The 26,037-nt window shown below is 44.3% G+C and overlaps 1 protein-coding gene across 2 annotated transcripts in view; it reads right to left on the bottom strand.

The window, feature by feature from the left end:
- Positions 1-365: 365 nt before the first annotated feature.
- Positions 366-26,037, bottom strand: part of GAREM1 (GRB2 associated regulator of MAPK1 subtype 1) — a 98,473-nt gene continuing 72,801 nt past the window's right edge. The window contains exons 3-6 of one of the 2 annotated variants that reach the window (XM_035317167.1): positions 21,151-21,281; positions 11,991-13,169; positions 6,390-6,556; positions 366-3,228 (exon numbers count right to left, since the gene is read on the bottom strand). In XM_035317167.1, coding sequence (XP_035173058.1) covers positions 2,313-3,228; positions 6,390-6,556; positions 11,991-13,169; positions 21,151-21,281 — 2,393 coding nt within the window. In that variant the 3' untranslated portion in view covers positions 366-2,312. The remainder of the gene's footprint in view (positions 3,229-6,389; positions 6,557-11,990; positions 13,170-21,150; positions 21,282-26,037) is intronic. The other variant, XM_035317168.1, reaches the window with a different exon arrangement.

Consider the following 26,037-nt stretch of genomic DNA (forward strand, 5'->3'; position numbering starts at 1 on the left):
TTTCCTGAGGCCATCTGACATATTTAATGTTATCAAGACTACAATCCCAGAGAGGGAGCTTTTACTTTTTTACCCAGAACTAACAAGCCAAGGAAAACAGAGGGACCCAGTATTTAAAATCTGGCCTCTTTGGATTTGAATGCTCATTTGACATAGTGAGGGTTAAAAAAACAATCGACTTTACCTTGCATGTGCCTACCAACAAGCACACACATCAGAACAGTACTTGAATTTGACTTAGTCTTAATTGCAGTTAAAATATTTTTGGAGAGTAATTAAAAAGCATCCAGAAAAAAGCTATCGATCTGTTTCTAAAAGTCAATACATTAACAAAAAGATTAAGATTATGAACTCTTGGGGTTTTGCTGTTGGGATAGATTTTGGCTCACTGCCTCCTAGTACCCACATCCAGTTGCGATTTATTCTCTGCTTGGGAACTGGTGGTTTGCATTATTGCAAGACAAATGATGCATCTTGGCTTCGGCATGGAGACATGACATGAAATTTGCCCAGGCAACAGAAAGCTCCACTTGCTCCACATTTGTTTTAATGAGTCCACGTAACTGAGAAAACAGGCAAAATGAGACTTTTTTGTCCCTGCACTCCATTTTCTCTTGATGCTCTCACTACGTGCCCTGGAGGAAGAGAGACTCTTTGTCCCTCCAAACAAGAAAGGCAGGTGATGGTGTCACCCCAGGAAGGGCTCTGATCTGCAGCGGATGAAGGAGCCAGAGCAAGGTGAAGCTGCTCCAGCTTCCCTGGCTTTGACCCCTGAGGACCAAGGACATGCAGCTGCAGAAGACGGACTCTACAGACTTTCCTGAGGGCCTCCACAAATCCTTGTCTTCAGCACTACAAAGGCAGAAGATCCTGGGGTTCTGAGGTTATTTGGACATGTTTCTGAGAGCTCTGCCAACCACAGGATGTCAGCAACAGATTATCAAAAGTCAATCCTATTTCTAGCCTTCTGCACAATAAATTCAGAAGGTCTCCAGGGACAGCCTCATACCCCCTTCCTATGTCTGCCCTCACCTGACTGCTACTTCTGTGTGGCATCAATAGACAAATTTTTGCATCTGGGCAATTGAGTTAGCACATCTTAATGACGCTACAGTCCTTCCACTTTGACACCCATGTTCTCTCAGTCCACTGCAATAAGACAGGTGAACATCACAAGCATTTCCCGAGGCATGGCCCAAGCTCTCACTTGGCCCCCTCTTATCAGCGTGGCATGTACTGCTTCTGTTCCTTCCCACCTCACCAATGTTTAATTTCAAAGGCATCCTACAGGAGTACTGTCACCTTCCCACACAGATCCGACTCCAGGAATAGCACGGCACATGGAGCACATTTTCAGATGGTTGTAACAGCAGCAGAGGAAACGTAACAGGTTTCCCCTGGCCAGGGCAAGATAAATGGAAGGGCCGCCCTAACAGGCTCCTCTGATGGATGTGCTGGCAGCTGCGAGGGGCAGGATCTGCTGGGAAGGGTCTGTGCAGGGAACTGCCTTTCCCATGAGAAAGCTGCACAACCCGAAGTCGTGCTGCTGACTGCAGCCATCTGACTACAAAAGCAACTTTTGAAATCCACAGGTCATAAACTTTTAATTGGCCAGGGCAGAGTGGCTCAGTAGGAAAATCCCCCTTCTCCCTCCCCTTTGGGCACTGAGCTAAGCAAGACTTTCTTTCTTTTAAACATTTAACTCTTTTTGTTCAAAGTAAGATGGAAAACATATCCACATTACAGATAGTCAGGAAGATACTGTTAATAAAAATACGCTGCAAGAGTAGTGTATTAGTGGCACTTCACAGCAATTCATAACATTTTCAGATGTAGTGTCAAAACCGTGTTTTTGTATATCTGAACATGCTTTTTGTTAACAGAGAAGGAAAAAAGTCACAGCATGTTGCCAAATATTATTTGAACAGAAATAATCCTGTAAGAAATACATTTTTTTTGCAGTTAACACAAAACTGTAAACTGGATTGGTATGTGTCTTTCAGCATCAAATTCTTCAGTAATAAATACGAGTGAGTCTTAACAGACTACAGAGTAAGTTCCCTTAGTGTCCAGTTTTTAGCAGCTGTTGAATGTTCAGGGATGCACAAGGCACACCTCTGCAGATTCTCTACCTTTATTATCAACATACAAAAAAAAAAATCCGTTCACCACTCAAAAACTTTTATCTGCATAGTAAGAATTTTTCTACTACTATTTACAGGAAGGGCTTTTAGTGCAAAAAACAGGAAGCGATGTATGAGCTGAGGTGCTTCTAGCACACCTCGCACAGCTCCACTGAAAACTAGTCAGCATCACATCTTGGGCCGCCAGCCGTTAATGAACTGCAGTATTTTCTTCACCTGCAATTTGCTTAGTTTAAAGTCTTCTGACAGGATTTCTTCTGTAAGCTGAACCAGTAAGTTGCCATCAATCTTCTCTGTAACAAAAAATGATATGACATCTTCTGACAGACCAATGAACCTCAGCGATTTAGACACTTCCTCTATCGAGAGTCCAGAAAGGTCTGTGGGTGGCTGCCAGGGAGAACCATCCCCGCAAGACCTTGGTGCTAACTGGAGGTGGAGGGGAGACGAGAAGGGATAGGACACAGAGAATGTGTCCTGCATGCCCTTTTTAACGAGATACTGATCTTCCAAGAGGTCCGGAGAACCAGTTTTCGATTCCTCCTCGGCACCATCTATTTTTAGTGGCAAGGGACCCATGTCTGTAACTGGTTTCTCTTCGCTCGGCTTCGGTGCCCGAGGAGGTAAGGCAGGACATGAATGACTCTGCTTTGTGTTGCTGACTCCCAGAGTTTTCTCATCAGTGCAGTCTAGAGAGTAACTTGCTGACTTTGGACAGCTGGAGATGGTGTTAGTGAGCTCTGCTGGGGTCATCTGGGAGTACCCTGCAGGGAGCTCACACCCATCAAAGTCAAAAGTCAAAGGTGCTGGACAGTTTCTCTTTGGCGTGCCTGGAGTCTTCTGTCTGGGGTAACTGTAGCTCCTGCTTGGATCGAGCAGGAAATCGCTCCTATTCAGGCCCTCCGCAGTTCCCGAAAAATGGTTTGGCCAAGATAACCTAGAAGGCAGAGCTTCAGTTGAAGGGCTTCCAAAAGGCATCGTGTTCTCAGGCTCTTTGGATTCGGTTTTCATCATGGTACAAGGGTAGCAGGAAACAGGTGTGCCGCTCTCGGCTGGGTTCGCGTTGTCGCTCTCTGTGACATTGCTTAAGGAACAAAGCAGAAAGGATGTAGTTAGTACAGAAAAAATGTGGCATTTGAATAAATTCATAAATCATCTGACAAAATCAGAGGGTGGCTGTCACAAGGAAAGAATCTTTTTTCCTCCGGCAAAATGTTTCAGATTTGAACTAACAATACGTTTGAATTCCACACTGACAGTTCTTTTACTCTTTCTACAAGCCTGACAAGATGCTGATGTACCCAAAAGCCTCATGAGGAAGACTCATGTCTTGTTTCTTCAAGCTCAGAAAAAAAAAGATGTCTCAATCCAGTTTTGTGTCATCTCCCAAATACTCAGTTTTTCCACTGCTGAACTCCTGAGGGACATCACCACGGTAAAGGAACAGCCTCATGTTATACTAGAAGAGTTTTTAATCCTGCATTTTATATTTATACACTGCAGATGTGTCACAGGAGGCAAAAGTTCACCACAAGGGCAGGTTACCGTTGTGCTAGACTCAAGCTTGACTGACATAAGAGATGACCAGTATTCTGGGGCCAGCATTTTCATTTGGAATTGCACCAGCTACAGTACAATAACATGGAGTACATCATTGTTTATTGCCAAAGGAAGATTTTCACCTGGAAGGCGAAGTAGACCTAGCTGCATTTGTTGAAATACCAGTCTTCAAGCTTAATCCACAGTAAGTTGTTTGTCCTCATCTTTAAAAAGTCATGACAAAGAAACACTTGCTTTTCAAAGGCACCTCAAGTCTGCCTGACCTACTTCCAGGCAGTAAATTAAGCTCAGCCTGCCCAAGGAAACTGATGGTTTATATCCAGGTTTTCCCAAAAGACTTAGATGCTAACAGAAGCATGCAATCTGTTACCGAAAGCGAATGTTTGCTGCTTTTATGCCACTTTCTAAAAGAGAGTCTGAAGGATTTGGTTGATCTTTGGAATTCTGGCCAATTAAGCCAAGAACACCACAAAACCAATTAACAGACTTATAAAATCCTTACCTAACACAACAGAGGGAAAACAACAGTTGAAATAATTGTTTTAATTACTCACCTCTCTCTCCTGGAAACTAATTACTCAAGAAATAAACTAGGCAGCCATTCTGTGACAGCTCAATGAAAACTGCTTGAAGAGGGCAGCAGCTTTCAAAAAAGAGCATGGTTTTGAATAGATTGCCACAGCTTTCAGAGGCTGAAAGAGGAAGCCAACCCGGACTTGCCCAGCTCAAATGCAAAGGACAGACGCATAAAAGCAGATCTAATCTTCATCACTGGAAAATTAGTCATTAAACTCAGCTCCATCACAGGCAGTTTCCCTCTCTAACCACTTGTTCTCCACTCGATGCTCTCCAAAGTTTTCTCTTTTTCCTGAACAAGGCTACCAGTTAAAGCAGTTGACCATTAACAATAGACCTTTTTAAAAACTCTTAACAAGGATACGCCATCCACTGGTCCTCTCTGGCATTTAAAGGCCAGTAGAAGTAACATACACATTCAAAAGCATTTTTTCACAGATCTAGTTATCGGGCTGTTCAATTCAGAGTAGACAGTCAATGAGGTGTTATAAACAACTAACCATAAAGAGGAATTAAAATGATTGATCCTGTTTCTGTTCTCTAATCCAATATTAGAAATGGGAACATTTAATGATTTAAAAGATTAATGGAATTATGGAAAACTGATGAAGTAACATTTTCGAAGTGATTCCTTACTCATCCTCTACCGGAATTAACCCACTGGGACTCAATGCCAAAGGATGCAAGAGAAACCTCAAATTTACAGGTGTTTAAATATGTCAATAAGGAGAAATCATATTGTTCTTGTTTGTTGAAAATATTGGTCGCAACCCTTCATGATCTAGAGAATAAGATCACCGATCAAAATGGCAAGACTTAAAAGCAACTTTCTAGCAGCTTCCTGTGCAGCACTAGGTCAATGCCACCAAAGTGGAGATATCTGGACTGGACCCAAACTGCAGATGAACTTAACACAAATTTTGTGAAATCCTTGGCAAATAATATCACCTGCGTTCTTGTGAAACCATACTTCTCATTGTTTTCCTGGTTTCTTGGGAGGCAGATGTATTGTGAGCTCTGAGGAGAGAGAAAACAGCATTTGGTGGGCCCCAAATTCTGGGAGGTCTCGTGCTCAGCCTCCTGTGGAGTAGACCTTGATAGAACTACCCAACAGGCTTTCATAAAAATAAATGAGTAGCCTTGATCTAGAGTGATCGTTGCCAGATACACAACACTAAGCTGCAAATATGCAGTATGGCTTAGAAAGGCAATTCCAGTATAAGTTGTTATACCAATTGCATCTAGACTAAAACGATTGCAGTGGCATTTCTGATCAATTCATAATACTCGGACAGGCATTATCTTCGTACTCTCTTAGAAACAAAACTGAAGAGGTACCGTAACTAATGGCAGCAAGACATTCAAGTCAAAAATGAGGTAAGGCTTCAGAAGGTATATACGCTTTCTCAAGGCAAAGGAAGAACACTGCATTGCTTAAAAAGATATGCAGCTATGTAATTCAAAATCCACCCTCAATTTTCGACTAGCCTGAGTGGATTTTCCAGTCTGCGGTTTAAGTTTGTGCTGAAGTGGGTTTGATCTACAGGCTGCCTGGCTGCGTTTTGCTTTACCTCACTTTGCGGTCAGTGGTGTCTGCTGACCTCTCTGTTCTCCATCACACCCACCTTTGGGTTCACATGTAGTTGGCACAAAACATTTCCTGATTACCACGCCCTTCTGTGCCCCCAGTTAGCAAGAGCTGGTTGCACTGGATGCATATAGGACTGAATTTCCTCCTGAAAACTACCTTTGAGCTGATCTGGTTGGAAGATTCATGCCATTCAAGAAATATACATAACTGTAAAGTATTTTCCACTCAAATAGTCTCTGCCATCGTATGGTGAGATTACCTATAGCAGCATGTGCAGGCATTTAATATAAATTGCTATGTCATATGTAATAAAACATAGTTTCTGCTGGAGCTCTGCTTCCTCTTCATTAAGAAGTAACGTGATAGGTTGGCCCATTTCAAGAGAAGTCAGCAACTCTGACTCAGTGCCTTTACAAACAAGTGCCTTCAAGAAGGTTACACCAGTTTCAATTCTGCTAAATGTAACTTTCTCAAAATGCCAAGTGTTAGCATGGGGCTCTCGCAGCTCACACACATACATGTTGTGCAGTCCTGAAGAATAGTAGGACAGAGTAGGGCTGGGAGAGCGGGTCTGTTGTCGTGCAGGTTTGACTGTGCGAGGAGGGATGGAAGGGCTGGTGGAGGATGGCTTTGAACTCCGTGGTGGGACAGGGGGAGCATTCAGGAGCCTGCATTCCTCTTTCACCTGTACAAAAGAAGAACACGTAAGTAAGCAGCTAGAAAATCTGGGCAACAGTGCTCTCAGCCAGATGAAACACATCTGGTTCAGGCTTATTCCACGAAAGGAAATAATTAAAAAGGGAGGGGAAAAGAAAAATTATGCTAAGTATATACATTTGCAACAGTATGTGGCTGTCATAAGGAAGACCAAAAGAATGCCTTATTACCAGTAGAGCTATTAACAATCCTTTTGGGGTACTTTGAAGTAGCTTGATATCCACTCATTTAAAAAGCAGCAGCAATGAAACTATATAAAAAAACCTTCCAGTAACATACAAAACCAGACAGACTGTTCCAGATATTTTGCATTCTGTAAGAAGCAATTCATTAAGCTTAAATTCTATTAGTGTTGTTTATTTAGATGTAATAAACCAAGCTTACGTAATGAAAAGATCTCAGCAGACTCTGATGTTTCCTGACTTATTTCACCAGCGATACCCAGCCATTCAGCTCTAGGATAACTCCCTGCATACCTCCCCAAGGACTAGTACACGCATCACGTATTTACCAGATGCACTCAGGACATATTTATCTGCAGGAGAGCACTAAAACAGACTCATCTTGGTGGCCATTCTCACTTCTTGCTGCTGCTACTTGCCCTTTGCTCCTTGTGAGAGTGCTGCTGTGGCTGGGCTGCTTGTCCCTTCCCATGCACTGCCCAGCAGAGGCCATGGCACCACCAGTTGTGCTCCCTGTCCCTGGCATACTTCTAATGCCAGACCTGATGTAGCAGGTGTGTGGAGCTGCTTTTCACTATGTAAATTATATATATTTATATATAAAAACCCACACCACACAACAACAAAAACAAAACAAAAATGTCCCTTTTCCTTCACCCTCCTCTGTGTGTATAAACTGAGTTCAAGTTGGGAGACTGCAATGTTCCAATTATTTGGATGCTGGCATTCAAATCTGGAGCTTCAGTCCTTCTGCCACTGCCAAAGCAGTCCCGGATAAGGTTAACTACAAGCTGTACAAGGTAAAAGGTGTGGAGTGGAAAAGGCTGCTCAAATAAGGCCTTCAAGCAGAAGGACCTCTTGTTGCCAGCCACATTTCCAGCTCACACAAACCTTGCTTCTAGGGTCAGGGTAGCAGTGGACAGTTTTGGTAAAGCAAAAAAAAAAAAAAATGGACTGGGGACCACAAGGACTTTTGCTGAAAAGCTGTATAAAGCAAAAACTACTCGTGAGTTGCATTATGAAAATACAGCAGGTCTTTAGTCTACATTCCTTCAGAACTGACTTTTTAATATTAAACTCTAGGAACAGAGCCAACAGGTCTACTTACTGTAGGCAGCTAACTTCAGCTCAAAATTCATGAGCAGAGCACTATTTATATAAAGTTTAGTTTGGTCCTGCACAGGAAGGAGCAAAATGCCAGGATCTATCCCCACAATAGAAATGATGGAGCGAAACCTTGATCTCGTCAGGACACACCAAGGAGAGCAACTTTACTTAGCAGGGCTAGAGGTGCGTGAGGCTCCTGAGAATTAGGCTGCGGGGCCAGCATTTTGAGGACTCACCGCCTGCCCCCGGCGGCAGCAGATCTCCACGGTCTCCTTGGCTGACATCATCTCAGATGCACCAGAACGGGGAAATTCTCTTTGTGTTGGAAAGTTAGAGTTTGTTTTTAAATTTAACAACGCTGCAGAACTGAAAGTTATCTGAGCAGTTCTGCAACACATAATTAGCAGTTAAAGTGATTTAATTTATTTAGAAACAAAATAAATGCAGAACCTTTTGCAATCCACTTCAGTACTTTCAGAATGCAACAGCCCATTTAGTACTTAAGTAAAATGGAAAATCGGGGGCTGGGACATAGTAGTACATTTTTCCCTAATTCAGAACAAGACAAAATTAGAGGAACTGCCTGACAACATAAAATACTGGAATAAATCTTGCTCTAAGGGTTCTTATTCGCTCTTTCAAGAAAAAAAAAAAAAAAAAAAAAAAAGAAAGAATCGATTTTATTCATGTTTGTTATTGAATTCAGGCATAAAACTCTTCAACCATTTTAGTGCTGTGCCCCAAGGATGCCTAAGGACTTTTTTTTTCCCCCAAGTCAGACTAGGCAAAGTTAATACTGCATGCAATTGAACGTGTGCCCATGGGGTTACAGAGACCGTTCAGGGGAGCTCTCAGAGCACAGCGGATGGTCAAGGGGTTAAAGAAATTCTTTCCTGGGAAGACTGCTGGCATTCAGAGGTACTGGCAGCACGAACTATGCCAAGCTCCTCCGCTGACCTAGATTGCAGATCAGAACTGGGCCGTAAATAATGCCAGTTTGCAGTCCCAGTTGGTCCCTGTCACAAGACTGCGATTACAGCTGCCAGGCACAGCTCTCGGGAAAGGCAGCAGAGGAACGAAAAGGAGATTTTGCAGATTAAACTGACAAGAGCAAGGGGAAACTTCGCAGGAGATCCGCGCTTGCAGGGTCCAAACGAGAAGCAATGACACCGAGGAGGGAGAGGAGGGGAAGAGTGGCGGGGTGACACAAACACTGCCTGGGTGACTGCTGCTACTGCACAGAAACACACTTTCACCCAGCAGCACTCGATGCCGTGAGGCTGCCAGATACAGATAAAGTGCATGTGCAACGAGAGCCCTGGGACTTTCACTCCCAGCCTCCAACGCTCCTTTCGGTGGCGATCCCGCTGATGGTGACCCGTCCCGGCGGTGCAAGGTGCCGCAAGGATTTTAGGTGGCACTGCAGCTCGTCTCATCCTCCTGGGTGCCACAAGCCCCCAGGGAGCAGCCCGGGCGACCCCCCCGCTGCTGGCACGCAGCGCAGCGTGCCTCGCCTGCAGGAGCGTGAACCTGCGGCACGCTCCAGCCCGGACACGCCGTAAATCCATCAGGAAAACAGCCTCTGGTTTTATGCAGATTAGTGCTCTGGGACTGCAGCAATTGCTGATTTACAGGCCTGAATCCAGAGGGCATTTTCGTTCTCTCTTCCCCCTTCATGCTGCTTTGATTTTCTGAAAGGTATTTCGGAAATACACACTGTATCAGACCGCCTCACCCTGCAGGTGAGGAGAAAGACAGAAGAGCTCCCAAAACACCGGAACGTCCTTTTCTCCTACAAACAGCTCCTGCACACGTATTTTAAATTTAGTGCATTGCAAGAATACAATTGCCTGCCAACCTTTATAGAGAAACGCTATGGAATATCATTCTGGAGGGAGTGATGACTAAACCTCATGTTCACCAGCAGCTACCGAGATCCACTTATTCTATAAATACCCTGCAAGGAAAGCGTGCAAGCATCTTGTTGGCCCCAGCCCCGTGATGAACTCGGTCTGTCACTGACACTCGCTCCAACGTTGTCCCAGGAAGCCACAGAACTGATTCTAAATTATTATCCCATCTACAGAGGCGTGATTCTTATTTTATTTTACGAGGTTACACCCCTGCCCACCTCTAAATGCCATTTAATAGCGCTGGCAGAAATTAGTTCTCCTGCACGGCTAGGAAACTGTGCTGGAATTGTTGACAGCACTCATGCCCATCACCTCAGCTTCGGTAAAACAGACACGAAAAAAACACACGAGACAGGCGTGTACCCCAAATGCCACCCCGTGCCCCCCCGAAGAGCTCGCTGTGCTGCGAGCTGCCGGCCTTCCTCCGCGCCCTCCTCTCTGCTCCTCGGCCCTGGCCCTGTCGCTCCTGTGGCCCCGTGCCGAAGCGGGTCAGCTCGCAGAAACCAGCGGGGAACTAATCGTTTTCCACATCCAGACCTGGCTCCCTGCCCAGGAGCAGGAGTGCCAGAGCCAGCGCAAAACAGAAGCCAGGACCATGAGGCTGGGAAAGAAGGAGGAGGAGGAGGGTGAGATCAGCCCCGTGGCGGTTCACATCAGCGCAGGCTGCCGGGGGACCTCGTCCCGACACGGTACAAGTGGGCGCTTCTCCAAAACCATCTGGACAAAGCTTCGGCTCATACCTGACCTCGAAGGCAAGGAAGCGCTCTTGGGCAGCAGCACTTTATCACACGTGAATGCTCTTTGTGCTAAGATGGTAGCACCTTGACTTCCCTGTCTTTGCTGAAGCTGCTGCGGCTGCTTTTTGGGGAAGTTTTGAAGGGCTGCAGTTGTGCTTTCCCCACCTGTGCCTCCCCTCTCCTCACCGCACCTCCCCAGCGGCTGCACAGCCTGGTGGCGGGAGCAGCATGTTCGTCCACTGACAGCTAACCCAGCACAGAGAAATAAAACACTGTTTTCAACCAGATCAGGTTTTCAGCCAGGCTGTGACCTGCCTCATGATGGAAAGGCTGCTGCCAGCACTGCTAGGACTGGGAGACTGCAACGGCAGAGGGACGGGATCTCCAGGGTGTGCTGCTGTTTGGTGGGCCCCAGCTTATTGTGTAGCCGTGGTTTTGGAAATACCACAAAATTTGCAAGCGGGATGTTTTTATTTAAGCTCCATCAAAAAAACCTGCAAACTTGATTTATTGATTTGTTAAATTATAATATCTGTCAAGATTCACTTGATCTAGGTGTGTATCATTTAATTTTCCTAAAGATCCCTAGAGACTCTTCTTTGGGGGAAGTTTTCTTCCTTTTTTTTTTCTTTTAAAATAATGTGTAGGGCTACATCAAGGGACAACGCAATGGGTGGATTTTCCACCAAGGCCGCGAAAGCTCCTATAGGCACAACATTTTTATGTTTTTGCCACTGAAGTCTCCAAAACATTTTGGGTTTGGAAAAGTGATTTATCCCGAGTTTTCATTAGAAACCCTTGGGCAGGAAACACATTCTGTTTAAAATTGAGTCTTCTATAAGGCTAATTTCTGAACTCTGCAGAGTTCCTATTTAAACATATTTTCCTTCAATAAACACTACAGAGTGATTACGTTAGCTCTGTTTTGGTAAAGTGTGGTTGAGGATAACGACACTTAATATTCCCTCAAATTTAGCAGGAACGACAATCTCTCATTAACAAACATTGCAAATCTGTAAAAATTCTAGCTGTCTTTATTACAGCCTGTTAATCAAAGATGCACACACTAAGGTAACCTGTGGCAGTTCCAAGTGGGTTCATGTCCCACACACATGTTCATGTCACACACTTCAGCCATGGAAAATATGAGAAAACACAGAACACATGTGGAGAAATGATGCTGAAAGAAGGGAAGGAAGTGACCTAAAAAATCTTAGATTTTGTTTGTAGGAGCAAAAAAGCAGTAAATAACACCTGGAAGTATCAAGATTAAGCTACAAGATCTCTTATATTAAATATAATCTGGTATTTTTAGCACTTACAGTTGGTAGGAGATTGCACACCTCTTCCCATTTCCTTGCCCTGCACGTGCCCCACCCCATCAAAGTCTTCCCTAAAGAATTCCCAAGCAAACATTCATCTGCTGGAAAAGAAACAAACCGACATAAACAACCCTGACTTACTGCTTCAGATTTGGGAGGCACTGGAGGTGGAGGTAGGGAAACATCTGAAGACTTTGTTGTTGCTCCGACGGTCCCAGGCACAGGAAGAGATGCAGTACCACACTTTGATCGGAAGGACCCTCTGTAATTGTCACATTTGCTCTTCTCACTTAGCGAGCGGATGAGAGGCTGCTCTCCAGGCTTTCCAGAGCCTTGGTCCAACCACAGCTCTTCGTAAGGAAGTTCTGGTTTCGTAGGCAGAAACATCGATTCCTCGCTAACCTCAGGAAAAAGATAGTCACTGCTACTGTCCCCAGAATCCTGGTACTGAAGAGCATCGTGAGAAAAGAGGGCCCACTCGTTACACAGATCCCTGCAGCCGTGCAGGTTCACCTCGCTGTTGCCGTGCAGGTTGTTTCCGTAGACGCACACCGACAGCCGGTGGAAGGACTGCGTGAGCTCGTCCCGCGCGTAGCTGAGGGAGTTGGGCACGTGAGTGTGCCCGCTGCACCGGCTTTTCTTCGGGCTCTTGCAGTCTTCGCTCCAGTCAGCTTTCACATCGCGCACGGCACGGGAATACTCGTCTATGTCGAACTGTTCCTGGCATATATTAAACCAATGCTGGATGAGGGATTCGTGCCACAGGTCCCCCTTCACAAGACTGTCAGGGAGGGTGAATTTTGGAAGCGTCAAGTGCAAGGGAAAATGCATGGGAATAATTTTGTTGCCACGAAGCACGCAACAAACCACCACAGTCTTGGTCTGAATGTTGACGAACTTGTACCTGTGCCCTTCACGGATAAAATGCAGGTCGTAAGGGTTTCTCGGTGTAGGACTCGGCACAGTCACGTTAACAGGCAGCCTGGTTTTTTCTACTATATTGCGAATTGTGTGCTCACCTTCTTGCATCTGCACCTCCAACGGGCTGCGGGTGCTGAACTTGCCCTTACACTGGAACGGGAGACTGATGCTTTCATTGGTCCTGTGGTTCATGCAGATGAGGCAGGGCATTTTGCCTCTGCCGAGCTTGCTAATTGAATTAAGTTTCCCAATTTTTTTGAAGATGGTGTTGAGACGGGACTTCTCCTTAGAAGATTTTGCATAAAGGATTTCTGCTTGCCCCATTAAAGTCAGCTCATCCCCAGTACTAAGGGTAATGTTGTAAACCTCAGTGTCTTCATTGCATTCACCTGAAGCCACCTGCAAAATAGCAATAAAACATTGTTTTTCCCTCACTGAAGACAATATCCCAAATCACATCAAACCTATTAAGACCAGACTTAGGAGAAACTAATTTCATTTGAACAGCTGAGTAGTCAAATGTGAGGTGTTTAACACAAAGCTCGGCCAAGTAACTTTTTTATTGTTTTACACGTTCTTCCATCTCACTTGAGGAGAATCAGCCACCTGCAACTGTCAAAGAAGGCATGAGAACAAACACAACCAACTTCTAAAGAAAAGACAAATCCCAGCAATTCAAATTTATTTGTGTCATACGGCTTTGAGAGAGCCTGTCTGGATTCACTTGCATATCTTTTTCCGCCCCCCTTGTTTTTTCTGTAACTTATTTGCCAGGCTCTTGAGGGAAGCAAACATTTTTCTTCCACCATCTTCTGCTCCCTGAGGAGCAGGGAAGGTGATCTCATCATTACGGATGAAGCACATCCCTTTGATATAATCTCTTCCAGGCCAGGGCGAATGACAGATGACATCTAGTCCCTGAAGGAGAAGGGAAAGATGTTGGTTCTATCCCACATGCCTAACTCCCCCTCCGCCTTGCTCTCCCAGTCATACACTTCCTTCCTCATTTTTTGATCATAATTACAATTTAAGAGATTAAACAACATATGCACAGCCATGTGTGTGCATTTCTACTATGGAAATTGTACTGGAAAGGAAAAAAAAAAAAAAGCAAAACAGATGTCCAAGGCTCATTTGCTCCTGAAGTTATTTCCTTAACACTGGAATAACTCTTTATGCACAAGATTTCTCTGCTTCCTATTTGAGTGGCTTAATGTGAAAGGCCTTTTTCAGGGACCTAACAGAACTCACCCAGCTCTTCCTCAACAGCTGCAGATGCTTGATCATAAAGGGAGGTGCATTAGGTAAATACTACTGGCCTGTTATAGACTGTTTTATTCAGGAATACTGAATAAAAAATATATATTTAAAAAAACAAAAAAAAATTGCAAATGCAAAAATAAGGTAGAATAACATATTGCTTCCTCATCTACACAGCCACTAGAGACTTGATGTAGCTGCGTGAAGTCCAAATCCCAGCCTTCAGAATTAGATGTAATCACAGGACAGCCACTGCATGAAATCGGGGCTGTAATTCCAATTAGTTAATAATTGAGAAGTGCTGTAAATAATCTTCCCCTTGTAAAACACGTTCTGCAGCTCACCCGTATTTGTAAAGTCATGATTATCTTCTGGAAACCTTGCAGAGCAAATGGCCAGGCGGCTCAGAAGAGGTGTGCCTCCCGAGCAGTTCAGCTTCAGCGCTTCCTGACAGGAAGCCATTCAAGCCCTGAATTATCTAAACAAACACTAATTGGTCTAATCCAGGAAACCACTAGGATTTTATCGTACATAATACCCATTCACAGCTTACACCACCAGCCAGACAATATATTGAAACGTGGCGACATGAAAGGAAAGCTCTCGGATGTTTTTGCCGATAACAGCGGGATGACGCTTATTGCCATTTTCTCCTCAAAACCGCGACTGAGCTGGCGAGGCAGGCCCTGACCTCGTGGGGCTGAGGACACCCAGGGCTCTGTGCACGTCCCGTTCAGTCCCCTTTTCTCTTCTTGAAAGGGCACATTCTGTCAGAATAGTGTTTTCTAGTAACAACAAATCCCCACAGATGGCTTCCCCGGGCAGCACCGTCTGTAATTTCAACACGAGCCAGCAGTGTCCCGGCTTCTTCTCGCCCCCTGCACGGCAGGAGCGAGGGAGGTGTCACCACCTACGGCTTTGCTGCTCTGCTGCTCTGCTGACCGGCGTTTCCTAGCGAGTCCCAAACAAACAACCTCTGCACAAGGATGCCGCTGCGCAGACACCGAGAGGATCGGCTTCACCTCGAAGGGTTCCTCAAGCGCTGGCTTATTAGAGGTATCCACTTCTACCAGCTGACAGCACGGGGGTTTTTACTTTGGATGTGTTTAAAGACAAAATTACTCTAAATCCCCAAATCTGGAAAATATTATTTCCTTTTTTGCAATGCAATCACAGGGTAATAGTAAGCAAATGTGGTTGAACGTTCCCGTGCTGGAGCAGCAGAAGAATCGTGCCACTGTTCTAGTTTGGCACTCTGAGAAAAATACTGCTGTGCACGCTTCGTAAGGAACAAAAATCTGTTAGGCGCCAGCTGCTGTCCAAAACTGTAACAAAGAGCTGAAAAAGTGAAACCAAAAGTCTATGAGTGCACAACTCTGATTTGACTTCAATTCCCAAAACCTTACTCTGCTGAAATTAAGGCTGCAGATACACCTCAGCAGGCCAAGGACATTTTAAAACTTAAGCCCTGAAAAGAAAGCTAACCCCTCTCTTCTTGTGTAAGGTTACTTCATCTTTTATTTTTATGTTGACCACATGCTAGCTAACATCTACAAACCATACACGGTAGGTAAATATTTGTTGCAGTACATTAGCAACAAACACATCCCTTGTTCATACCATACATAGCCAACCCTCTAAAATCATCTAGAAACACATGCACAGATATTTCTCAGCTTTTAATTCCCAAATTACACAGCTAAATGACCTCTACTTCATGCCTGCAGCAGAGACCTATGAAAATCAAACATGCTCTGTCTTGCTCACTCAAATATTTTACTTTATTGGTGGCCACAAAACTTTCAAAACCACCAACAGGGCCATGGACTTCAGCACAGGTTATTGGGTAAGGCTTGTAGAGTCCTCCAGGTCGGACAGGACCTCCAGAGGTCACCTAGTCCAGCCTGCTCCTCAAAGCAAGTGTAGTTACAGTGGGCTGATCAGGGCCACATCCAGTTAAACGTTCAGTTTCTCCAAAGATGAAGAATCCACATCTTCTCCAGGCACCTCGTCCTGTATTTGACCACCCTCATGTTAAAAACTACTAGAAAAGGCACAATGGACAACACCACGCTGGGCTCAGCTCCCTCTACTGTCTAAGCTTCCAGCACCAACCCAATAGGACCTGTACCTGCAGGCACCCCTACATACCTTCACGTCACCGCTCAGAGAGCACGGACAGCCTGCAGCTGTAACTACCATACCTCTGGATGCTGTGTTACACACACAGTCTTCTCCAATTATTAGCCTTGGGAGCACCCTGGAATAAACCCTTCCCCAAACACATTTCTCTTCTTGGTTGTTCTCTCTACAAGTGCTGCTTTACACATTAAACCAGTGAGTCTTCTAGTTTTACTCCTCCCTCAGCCCTCTTTTGCCCTTCCCAGCCGATCTTCACTTTCTGGTAATAGGTGAGAGCAACCAGTGCCCCCAGCTCTGAGGCAGCGTCTGCCACATTGCCCTGCGAAGCCATTTAGAAACCACTAGATGCTCCGATCGAACAACCCCTAGTAGAAAAGGGGAGCCACACAACCAGAAGCAGCCTACTCCGTACCACGTTCACCCTCCACCTTCCAGGTGCTGATCCATACTAGTGGTTCAGTACCGATGCCAGGAGGATGGCCAGAAAGGTTGCTGGCTTACAGACAATGTCTTGTCAAACACGTTCAAAGCAGCGGCGGGTTCCGTCACTATAATGCTCTAAACTTGCAATTCAATAACCATTCAGAAGGCAATTATATCTACTGCAGAAGACAGGCATCAGCAAAATGATGAATGATTATTTAGGCAACATGTTCTTTTGGGAAAGCTCAAGCATATTTTTTTTTTTTGCTTAAGGAAAGGTTAACTCAGAAATAGATTTTGATAACACCTGAGTCAATACCCTGTCTCGAACTCCAATTGTTCTAATTTGTTATAGTTTGAAGCAGAAGTCTTTGATCACTTGGGCATGTAAGAACTCCTTATAAAAATGATTTGTAGTTTTACATAGCTTGTTATACCTGCTAGATCTTATTAGAGCAACACAAGCATCACATTGCCAGTGAAAATTCACAGTTAGGACTTTTCTTGGAGCTCTTTTTTTTTTTTTTTTTAACCATGCGGCCTCTGATGCAGTTACTGCATACCGTTTTTTACTATTAAAGCCTAGGGACCAATTAGAGCATAACTTTTTTTACAGAGCGTAAGAAGTGATAAAGATTTTTATTTTTATTTAATATAAAATAGACAGTGTCCAGAAGATCTATAAACAGAAAAAATAAGCAAACTTTTTCAAGGATGTTGATTAAATTCACTGAGACAGCATCGCATTTTCCTTTCTTTTATAAATGTTTGTCTCACAAGACAGAACCAGCAAGCACAACTCTCTGTGGTAGTTAGTGCATGTGTGCTTCCCTCTCAGCCGGCTGGGACTTTGCCCTGATTACTACATTAAAAGCTGGCTTTGGTGTTGTTTTAAGGATGTCTCAAACAAATCAATGTTCCAAAATAATGACCTGAAATGCAATAGATAACACGGCAGAGCTGTGATATGACACGCCTCTCTGCGCGGGATGTCAGGAAGGCCAGCACAAGTCACCACAAGGCAATGGAAGCAGCAGCTCTGCTTCTCTCTCAACACAAACTACGCACCAGACCCTGGAGGAGAGAGGCTGGTAGGCTCCTGATGCTGACATGAAGCCGCAGGGCGGTGAGGGGACCGAAGCACTCATTCCCAAAATGCAGTACTATGAACTGCCTGCAAACCTGCACACAGGCTGAATTCATCAGGTCACTGTTGCAGCATTTCAAAATGCCAGTGTAGGTTACACCCCTCTAAGTATTGGAAGCTCGGGGCAAGTTTATTAGGGCCAACAGGACTGCAACCAAATCAGGAGATCAACTATAAACTGTACGGGCCAACACAGTTAAACTGGTGTGAAAAGAGGATTACATCAAACAAATCAGCTATCGAAGTTCACACCAGCCAAAGCAAGTCTTTGATAGGAAAGAAAAGAATCATGATAGGGCTAGGTAACTCAAACTCATCAACTTTTCCATCCTGGAAATGCTCTGCAAACAGTTTCACAGCCCCTCTAAGGAGACAGAGCGGTATCTTCAGGACAAAAAATGATATCCCAGAAGATTTAAAGGATCCTGGAATACTGAGTGGGCTGTTTTTTAGAGTGCAGGAATTCATGGCTTGTCCAATGTTCTGTCTGATGTATTGTTCCTTTTTAGGGGAACTTTTTGTGAATTACATCAGTATGATTTGCAGTTTTTGTTCTCCACCAGTCTTAATGCAAGCTTCCTGGACATTTGCATAGATGCTATCTATATGGGACCTCGGCATCCAACTACAGAAACCTACTGTTTGTTGGTGGTTCAGCAAAAGCTAGGGCCCTGGGCTACCTCAACTTTCTTAGTAATATTTTTTGTCCAAGCATAAAGAGCTAGAAACACCTCATCTTTGTAGTGCAACGCTGTCATCTAAACAAAATTCTCTGCAATTACGCATTGACTATTAACACAAGAAAGGCCATCAGCTATCTGTTCAGCGAAGAATTGACAGAATGCCTCTAATTTTCAATTAGGAATAAATTAAATACCTATCCACTGAGTGCCATTAGCTTATCCCCAGATCACTCTGAATTACTGTGCCTGTAGATGCAGCTGGCTACCAGGTACCTGAGGCAACCTATTGGGTATACAAGCACAGTACCAACACATATGCACATCCAAAGAAGCTAACAAAAGTAGTTCTAGCCATTATACAAAGTCGGTTTAAGTTAAAATTCTGGTTTGCTATTCTGTGAAAAGTACCTGGGACTCTACCTTCTACTCCCAGCTCTGCTTGATCATCCATTACAGCACTCCTTCACAAATACCACAGGTCCTAAATGTCCTGCCCCAGCACACTTCCCAGAAAGCCTGCCCAGCTGGGAAACAGCAAGGAGGGAAAGGAGATTCATCTCCTCTGCCTCCCCCGGGGTAAGGTGGCTCATTCTTCCCTTTAACAATGAATATACAAATTAAAATAAAACCACCCCCGTGGAGAAGATGCCATGGTACATCATAATGAGAAGTTAGGTCTCTAAGCCACAGAGCTTGCTGCAAAATCCTGCCTAAGCAGCAAAAGAATTTACAAGGAGAAGCAAGGTTCGCACAGAGTCAACCACAGCGGTGGCACATTGCCTTGCTCAGGCAGACCTCAACAAGCACAGACAAAATTATACAGTGACTGTCCGGTGGCATCCTGTAACCCTACAGGCTCTTTCTTCAAAAATTATCTGTGGAAGTTTTGAGTGCTTCAGAACAAGAAAGAATTCCCAGACTTCAGGATTCCTCCTCACCTTGAGTGCTTCATTAGGCATTTTAGACATTTTTTCTCTTTGTATCAGATTAGCTACCTTCTGACACACTTCTCTGGATTTAAACTGCACACTGTATTGGACAGAAACCAACTGCACTTAGTATTCTTCCCTTGGCTCAAATCAGTTTGACACAATCTCCCTTATACTAAAATTTTAGTGTATGTCATTCTGTTGCATATAAGGAGTTATTAAACACTTAACAAGTCTGGTTAAGTTCATTCATTTTTTGGAAGATGACAACCTTGGAACAGACTTCTATGAAACTGGAAAAACTGCCAGGAGAAATACTGCCAAGATAAGTGTTTAACTAGGTTAAACCTGGATTATTATTACTGTTATTTACATGAACGAGTATGACTATAGCATCTTTTAAAATGGATTTGATGTCTAACAGTAGGCTATGCTTAATTCTGAGCTTGCTAAATGACAGAGGTTTAAGAACACTTGTGCTAAACTCAAGACACAATGTTTTAAAGTTTAAAAAGCCTTCTTATAAAATCATAGCTGCATATTTTATTGTGCCACACTCTTGATTTCATCATAGATCAACTGAGAAATATTGGCACAGCACTGGATAAAGCTAGCAGCTCCAAGATAATACTGATTTCCTGGGTAGAAATGAAATTTTCTTGTTGCCTCGATTTAGCTAATTATATCCTAAAATACAAAATAATTTTAGCTTTCTCCTGTAGTCTTCATTTGTGAAAGGCTCTGTTACATGGCTCCAGGTTAATTGCCAGCATAAATGAAAACCACCTACTGTCTTGAAAGGCATGAGTCTGTGTCACTAAATGAATTAACTAATGAGCTTTTACAGTTACAGCAGTCTTCAGCAATCTTGTTTCACACCTATAAAAATTTCAGACTAGCTGATGTCCCCCAGCTCTAGCAGTGCAAGAATGAGAAAAAGATTGTTACAAAAACCCCACACCACTACACAGGAACGGGGAACTCCGTGCTGGTTCTGCACCAGCAGCATCAGCCATTTTCCCTCATGGAGTACACAATGTGGATATGCACCAGTGCATCCCAGCTCTAAGATGCTGTTCAACCAGCCTCAGGTGGTGTAACAGAAGCAAAACAGGTGAGTTTGAAGGCTGCTCTACTCTGTTCCCAGAGCTGACCTACCTTGTGTGGTGACTTACTGGAAATATAGGTAAGGCAAGGGTGAGGAGCATGTTGTCATTGTCTTGTGCCACCACACGACAATGTTTGGTAATGGGAAGCCCTCTCGTGGGCTACGATCAGCCCAACAGGTGTGTGCACAAACACACACACAGAACAAGCCTGTCTTTTTTGTAGTTGTTGGTTTTATTCACAATGTCACTTAGCTGCAGTGATTTTGAGAGAAGCAACCCCATCATTTCACTCTGCAGGCTATCTGAGAATAAGGCTTTCTGGACAGGGATTTGAGCAGCTGCTGCTTAGCAGAGAATAAAATTCAGACTGCTGGAGGGGGGAGGAGAAAAGGGGCAACAAGCAACATTTGTTTAAAATCTGGCAGCAGCATCCCAATTAGATGAATTATTGGATAGATCATCAGGACTGCTCCCCGAAGTGCCATAGGATAGGAGAGCCCTTAGAGGATGTGTTGATTTAGCACTGCAGAAATGATCCTGAAGAGCACCACCGCAGAAGGCAGAACTGAAGACTCGTTTGTCTTAAAAATCACACTTCCCACACAGTGCCGTTGCTCACTTGCCATGTATATAAAGGTTGTAACAGTTAATCATTTAGACAGAGATAAATATTTATTCAGGGACTACCTTAACGTTGAATGTTATTTCCTCCATGACGTAAACTCGTTCAGGAAATGCTTTAGCCACCTCCTCCACACTGTTAAAATACTGCACTGGCTCCTTAATATCTCGGTCTTGTTCCAGCAGCTTAAACTGCCCTGAAAACAGATGATAAACAGAAGAGTTGTAAGATATTTACATTGGACAACTGTCACTGTGGCAACTGCTGGCTCAACTTCTTTACTATTTTGCTCGGTCAATTTTTCCGGTTATTAGCAGCCAAAATACGGAATGAAAGATTGCAAAGAGCCTTCTGAACCTGCCATGAAAGGCACCCAGTTCCACCAGGGCAGGACGAGAAGAACGTGTGGGAGTTGAAGTCAATTTTAAAAGGCCCTTCTATCACATGCTGTCTAGAAATAGTAAATAACTATTGAGGCGTCTGTGTTTGTGTACTTAATTCCCTCCAACAGCATCTATACAGATAGCATTTTTGGCCCCGAACATTAGAAAAGATTTACAGAAAGAAAACACACCCATTACAGTAAAACCCCAAAACAGTAAACATATTTCTTTTTTCTTTTTTATACATATTTTAGCATCACCAAACAGCTATGAAAAAATGTGGGGCTACCCCTAGGCTTCCCTAACGGTGGAACAGCACCTAACTTTCCTTAATCATGAGCTAAGCCCTTTGAGAACTTTTAGCACAGCAAGAAGAGAAACCACACACGCTTAAAACTCTTTTGCAGGTGGTCACCTTTGGAAAAGCATTATGAAGAAGCTTTCCTAGCTGTGCTTTCCCCCTCAGCAAGGCCATATGCTCAGTGTTGGGAGAGGCCAAGAACCAGCAGGGAGGGAAGCGCCGTGGGCTCGGGACAGCCAGGCACTCTGATCACTCCTGGCATGTCATGAACATAAAGTTTAAAAGCTTTCTTTTATAAATACAGCGTTAATGGAAAGCTCAGACAGATACATTTGCTGTTTATATGACACAAATCAGTGGAGGGATCTTCCCAAGTTCAGAAACATTAACTACTACTAAGCTGAAGGATGATCTCGGCGAGAGAACAGCACAGCATGTCTCCTTGTAAGAAACAACTTGAGAAAATGAGTAGAAGTCTGACTGAAATCTACGGTTTGCACACCTTCTGCAAATCATGTTTTAAAATTAGCAAGGCACCCAGCCGCTGGATTATTATTCACAGCGCTCATCTTCATGAAAATTCACCCGATACGTCAGGACGTCAGCCACCTACAGAGATAGCTTCTCGCTCCTTCAGCATTTTTATGCACCACACTCTGCTGCTCCTACGTATCCCCATCAGACCTGAGGCTTTTGCCATCTGTCCTGAGGACTCACCCACACACACAGGGATTTCGGGAGCTCGGCAGGTCCCGAGGCCCCATGAGAAAGGCTCGTCCCACCCCTGCCCGCCGTGGGCACAGGCATGCTCCCGGAGAGACCAGGAGTTCCCTGCTCCTCACCCAGCTCCAGCACCTTGCAGGCCGAGGCACACTTAACTGGTATGCTACAATGCTGCGGTTGGAGCCTGAACATCAGCTTTTAAGCCAAAAGACTTCCTTTAATTCCCTTCTCTACATTATTTCTTTCTGAAGTGACCACAGTAACTTTAAAGTATTATTAGCGGGGCTTGGGGTGCTGTATAGAGCAGCTAAAGATGCTGACATCTCCTGCTTGCTGTTTTGCAATTGTTTAATAAACTTCACTGCACTTCAAAAATCAGTTGCCTTGGAGTTTTCCTAACTAACGCCGTGTCTGCTTCAGGACACGCTTTTATTTGAAGTTCAGCCAAGAGAAGTGAAGTACTTCAAAGACCAACACTAATGCTCCTGTAGCAGGAGTTGGCAGACCTTTGGTCTGACCTGGTGAAGCCATTCCTGTAGTGAACTACATCCCTGTAACACAGTGCAGGAATGGCTTCACCAGGTCAGACCGAAGGTTTGCCTTGTGCAAGGTTCTGCCTTTGTCAGAGGTCATCAGCAGATGTGCAAGGAGGGCTCTGAGAACAATTACAGCAATCCCTCAGTCCCTCTTCTGTGCCTCTAGGAGGAACCTGTGGCTCAAGGATGCGCAGAGCAGGGAAGAGTTACCTTTGGGCTTAGTAGCTCCAAGTTTCTTCCCTGTAAGCTTAATTGCTTAGTGAAGGTATCTAAAACTTTCAACATACACAGGCCCTCTACCTGAAAATATTCTGGCAACCTCTTCTTCCACAGGCTTTACAGTGCCTCCAACATAGAGAGCAGAAATTTCAGGATAGCAAAGCTGTTCTGCCTGGCAGACACTCCAGATAGCCTGAGGAAATCCATAGCAGATGGGCATTTAAAAAAACACCTCACATGCTCAGCAGAAACGTGTCGGCATCCTCCAGCTGAATTCCTCAGCGCGCTGCTCTGAGCCTGCTCTGCTGCAAAGCAATCGAAGGGCCGAACAGATGCACCCCTGGACAACAAGCAGGGAGGTGCTCTGGCAAAAGCAGCTGTAGTTGTGATGTGACTGATGCACGAGGCGTGGAGAGGGAGAGATGAAGAGAGGAGAACCACGCTGTTTAATCCCCAGGCCACCAGACAGTGCAGTCCTGTTTGGGGATTTCTCTGTCAGCCACATCCTAGCTAGGAGGAAGATGCTTTCCCCAGCTCTGCAGGTTCTCCTCTCTCCAGGAGGGAGGAGAATTTCCTACAAAGGAAATTCAGGTGTGTGGGGGAACCAAGTGCAGGCAGACCTTTACCTACGTGGATCCAGGATACCGCGCAGCAGAGGGGCTGTGAGTTGCACTAGGGAACGCCTGATAGCGCAGAAAAAGGACCCCTTCAGAGCACAGAGCCCAAGCCCATGTTTCACAAATAGAAATTAAGGGCAAGACATTCTTAAATGTTACAGAGGTCATCACATAGTGGTCTCCATGAGTTGACCAGAGGCTGTTGCTCTTTCCTGCTTACTTCTGAATTGCTCTTCAGGGAGCACTGTTGTCCTCTTCAGCTAACAACCTGGCCGTGACCCTAACTGACTGCCCAGTTTGGGCTCTGGGAGTCTGATTTGCAGGATTCCCAGCTGTAGCCACTATTCAAGGCAGCTGTGATTACAATATATAATGGCGTTTTATACTTAAAGTCCCCTGAGGAAAAACACAAACAGCACCACTGCAAGTTTGAGTCACCTCAGGCAGATCTAAACCCAGTGGGCTTACCTCTGATTAAACCCCCTTACAGACAGAGTTGAGTTGAATACAACACTGCATGAAAGCTCCGTAAGTTTCTGAAACTGTGAGGTATTGCAGTGATAACATGTTGTTAGTCCAGAAATAAATTAGGAAGTCTCACTTGAAGGTTGGAACTGAGTTGGGTGTAGTAAGAAGGCGTGAATTCACATGAAAAATGGGGGAGAACATCATCTTGAATAATAGCATTATCCAAACAATATTCATCCAGCACTTTGAATGAGGTCTTTAATTCTAGGTCCTCTAGTTCCTCTGTCCAGAAGCATACCAATATTATTGGACTACAACTGTGATGTATTTAACAATAGATAGTCTGGTGGCAAAAAAAAATAAATGAAAAAAAAGCCAGTCTCCCATCACAGTCCAAACTTCTCTAGAGATCAGTCCCAAATTCCTCACCACAGAACAAACTCTTTAGGGCTGCGAGCAACTGGGAGCAGGGTCTGCTAGCTACCGCAGACTTGCACATGTCCTCGTAAAAAAAAAGAAAAATCATCTGGAGCTTTGCTTCGGTACAAAGAGATGCTCAGAACCATCTATGTAGCTATCTGTGTCATCCTCCCCTTCCTTCAGCCGAGCCGCACAAACACAAAGCTGTCTGTGCCTTCACTGCTAATAAGCAGCAGTTCACGAGGGGGTTGACTACAGAGGAGTACATACAGATCCCAAAGCACATAATAGAAGGGCAGCATTAATCTCCTCCCGTTATGAAATCAAGAAGCATTCTGTGCATGGAAGCTGTCAGGACTGGATGTTAAAATGCTTCGCCTTTGGAAAAGATCATTTATAACCCCAGATTTTCTATAGATGCTTTTTTGAAATTTATATCTTCATTGAAAAAGGCAGACTTTTTTATTGGAAGGAGAGAAAGAAGGGCAGAAGAGGGGCCTGCAAGACACATTTAAGCCAGATGTCAAGTAACTAACTAATGGGGAGGAAGGAGACAATTTCTTATTATGTTCCTCCCCAGCCTCTACTCAAAGTGCCATAAAACAGTTTGAAATACAAGTCAAATGGACGTAAGTCTGTCTCGGCTCCAAGTTGAAGTGAAATTTTATCATCCTTCAAAAAAGACAAGGTTTCATCAAGAGACTTTACAAGACTGACAGCAAGCTTAAACAAATCACAGTACAATTTAACCGTGCTAATTTGGAATTTAACAAAAAAAAAAAAAAAGAAATCTAAAGCTAAAGCTATACAATCATAGAAGCACCCCTCCTCCCTCTTTCTGGTAGAAAAAGAGTAATGAAATGTTCCTCTATTAAATCAGGGCAGGTTCAGAAAGATCAAAGATTTGTTATATCTGCACGGTCCACTGAGCAGGTATGGTTACCCCTTTGCAGCCAAGTGCAAGGGAGTAATGAACTACTACTGCAAGCTTTATATCTCTTTATCTTTCAGTCTGGCCTCTGGCAGACAGGTTATTGGAACAGTTTCATTCTAGTACATATTATCTGCACAGATGATGAAATCTTACTTCCGTGTGAAGGTACTTACACCAGAGATGGTAAATCCACTACTGATGGAAATGAATATGGAAAGATAAAACGTGGGTAAAGACCTAAACCAGGGCTTATCCCCCCAGTTTATGGAAGCATTTATTAAAAATGAGTAAGGAGACCAGTCCATCTTCCTTCTTGCCGGAAGTCAGACATTTGTGAGCAGGATCTGCCCT

This window comes from Oxyura jamaicensis, chromosome 2, assembly GCF_011077185.1.
Source record: "Oxyura jamaicensis isolate SHBP4307 breed ruddy duck chromosome 2, BPBGC_Ojam_1.0, whole genome shotgun sequence".
Taxonomy (NCBI): Eukaryota; Metazoa; Chordata; class Aves; order Anseriformes; family Anatidae; genus Oxyura; species Oxyura jamaicensis.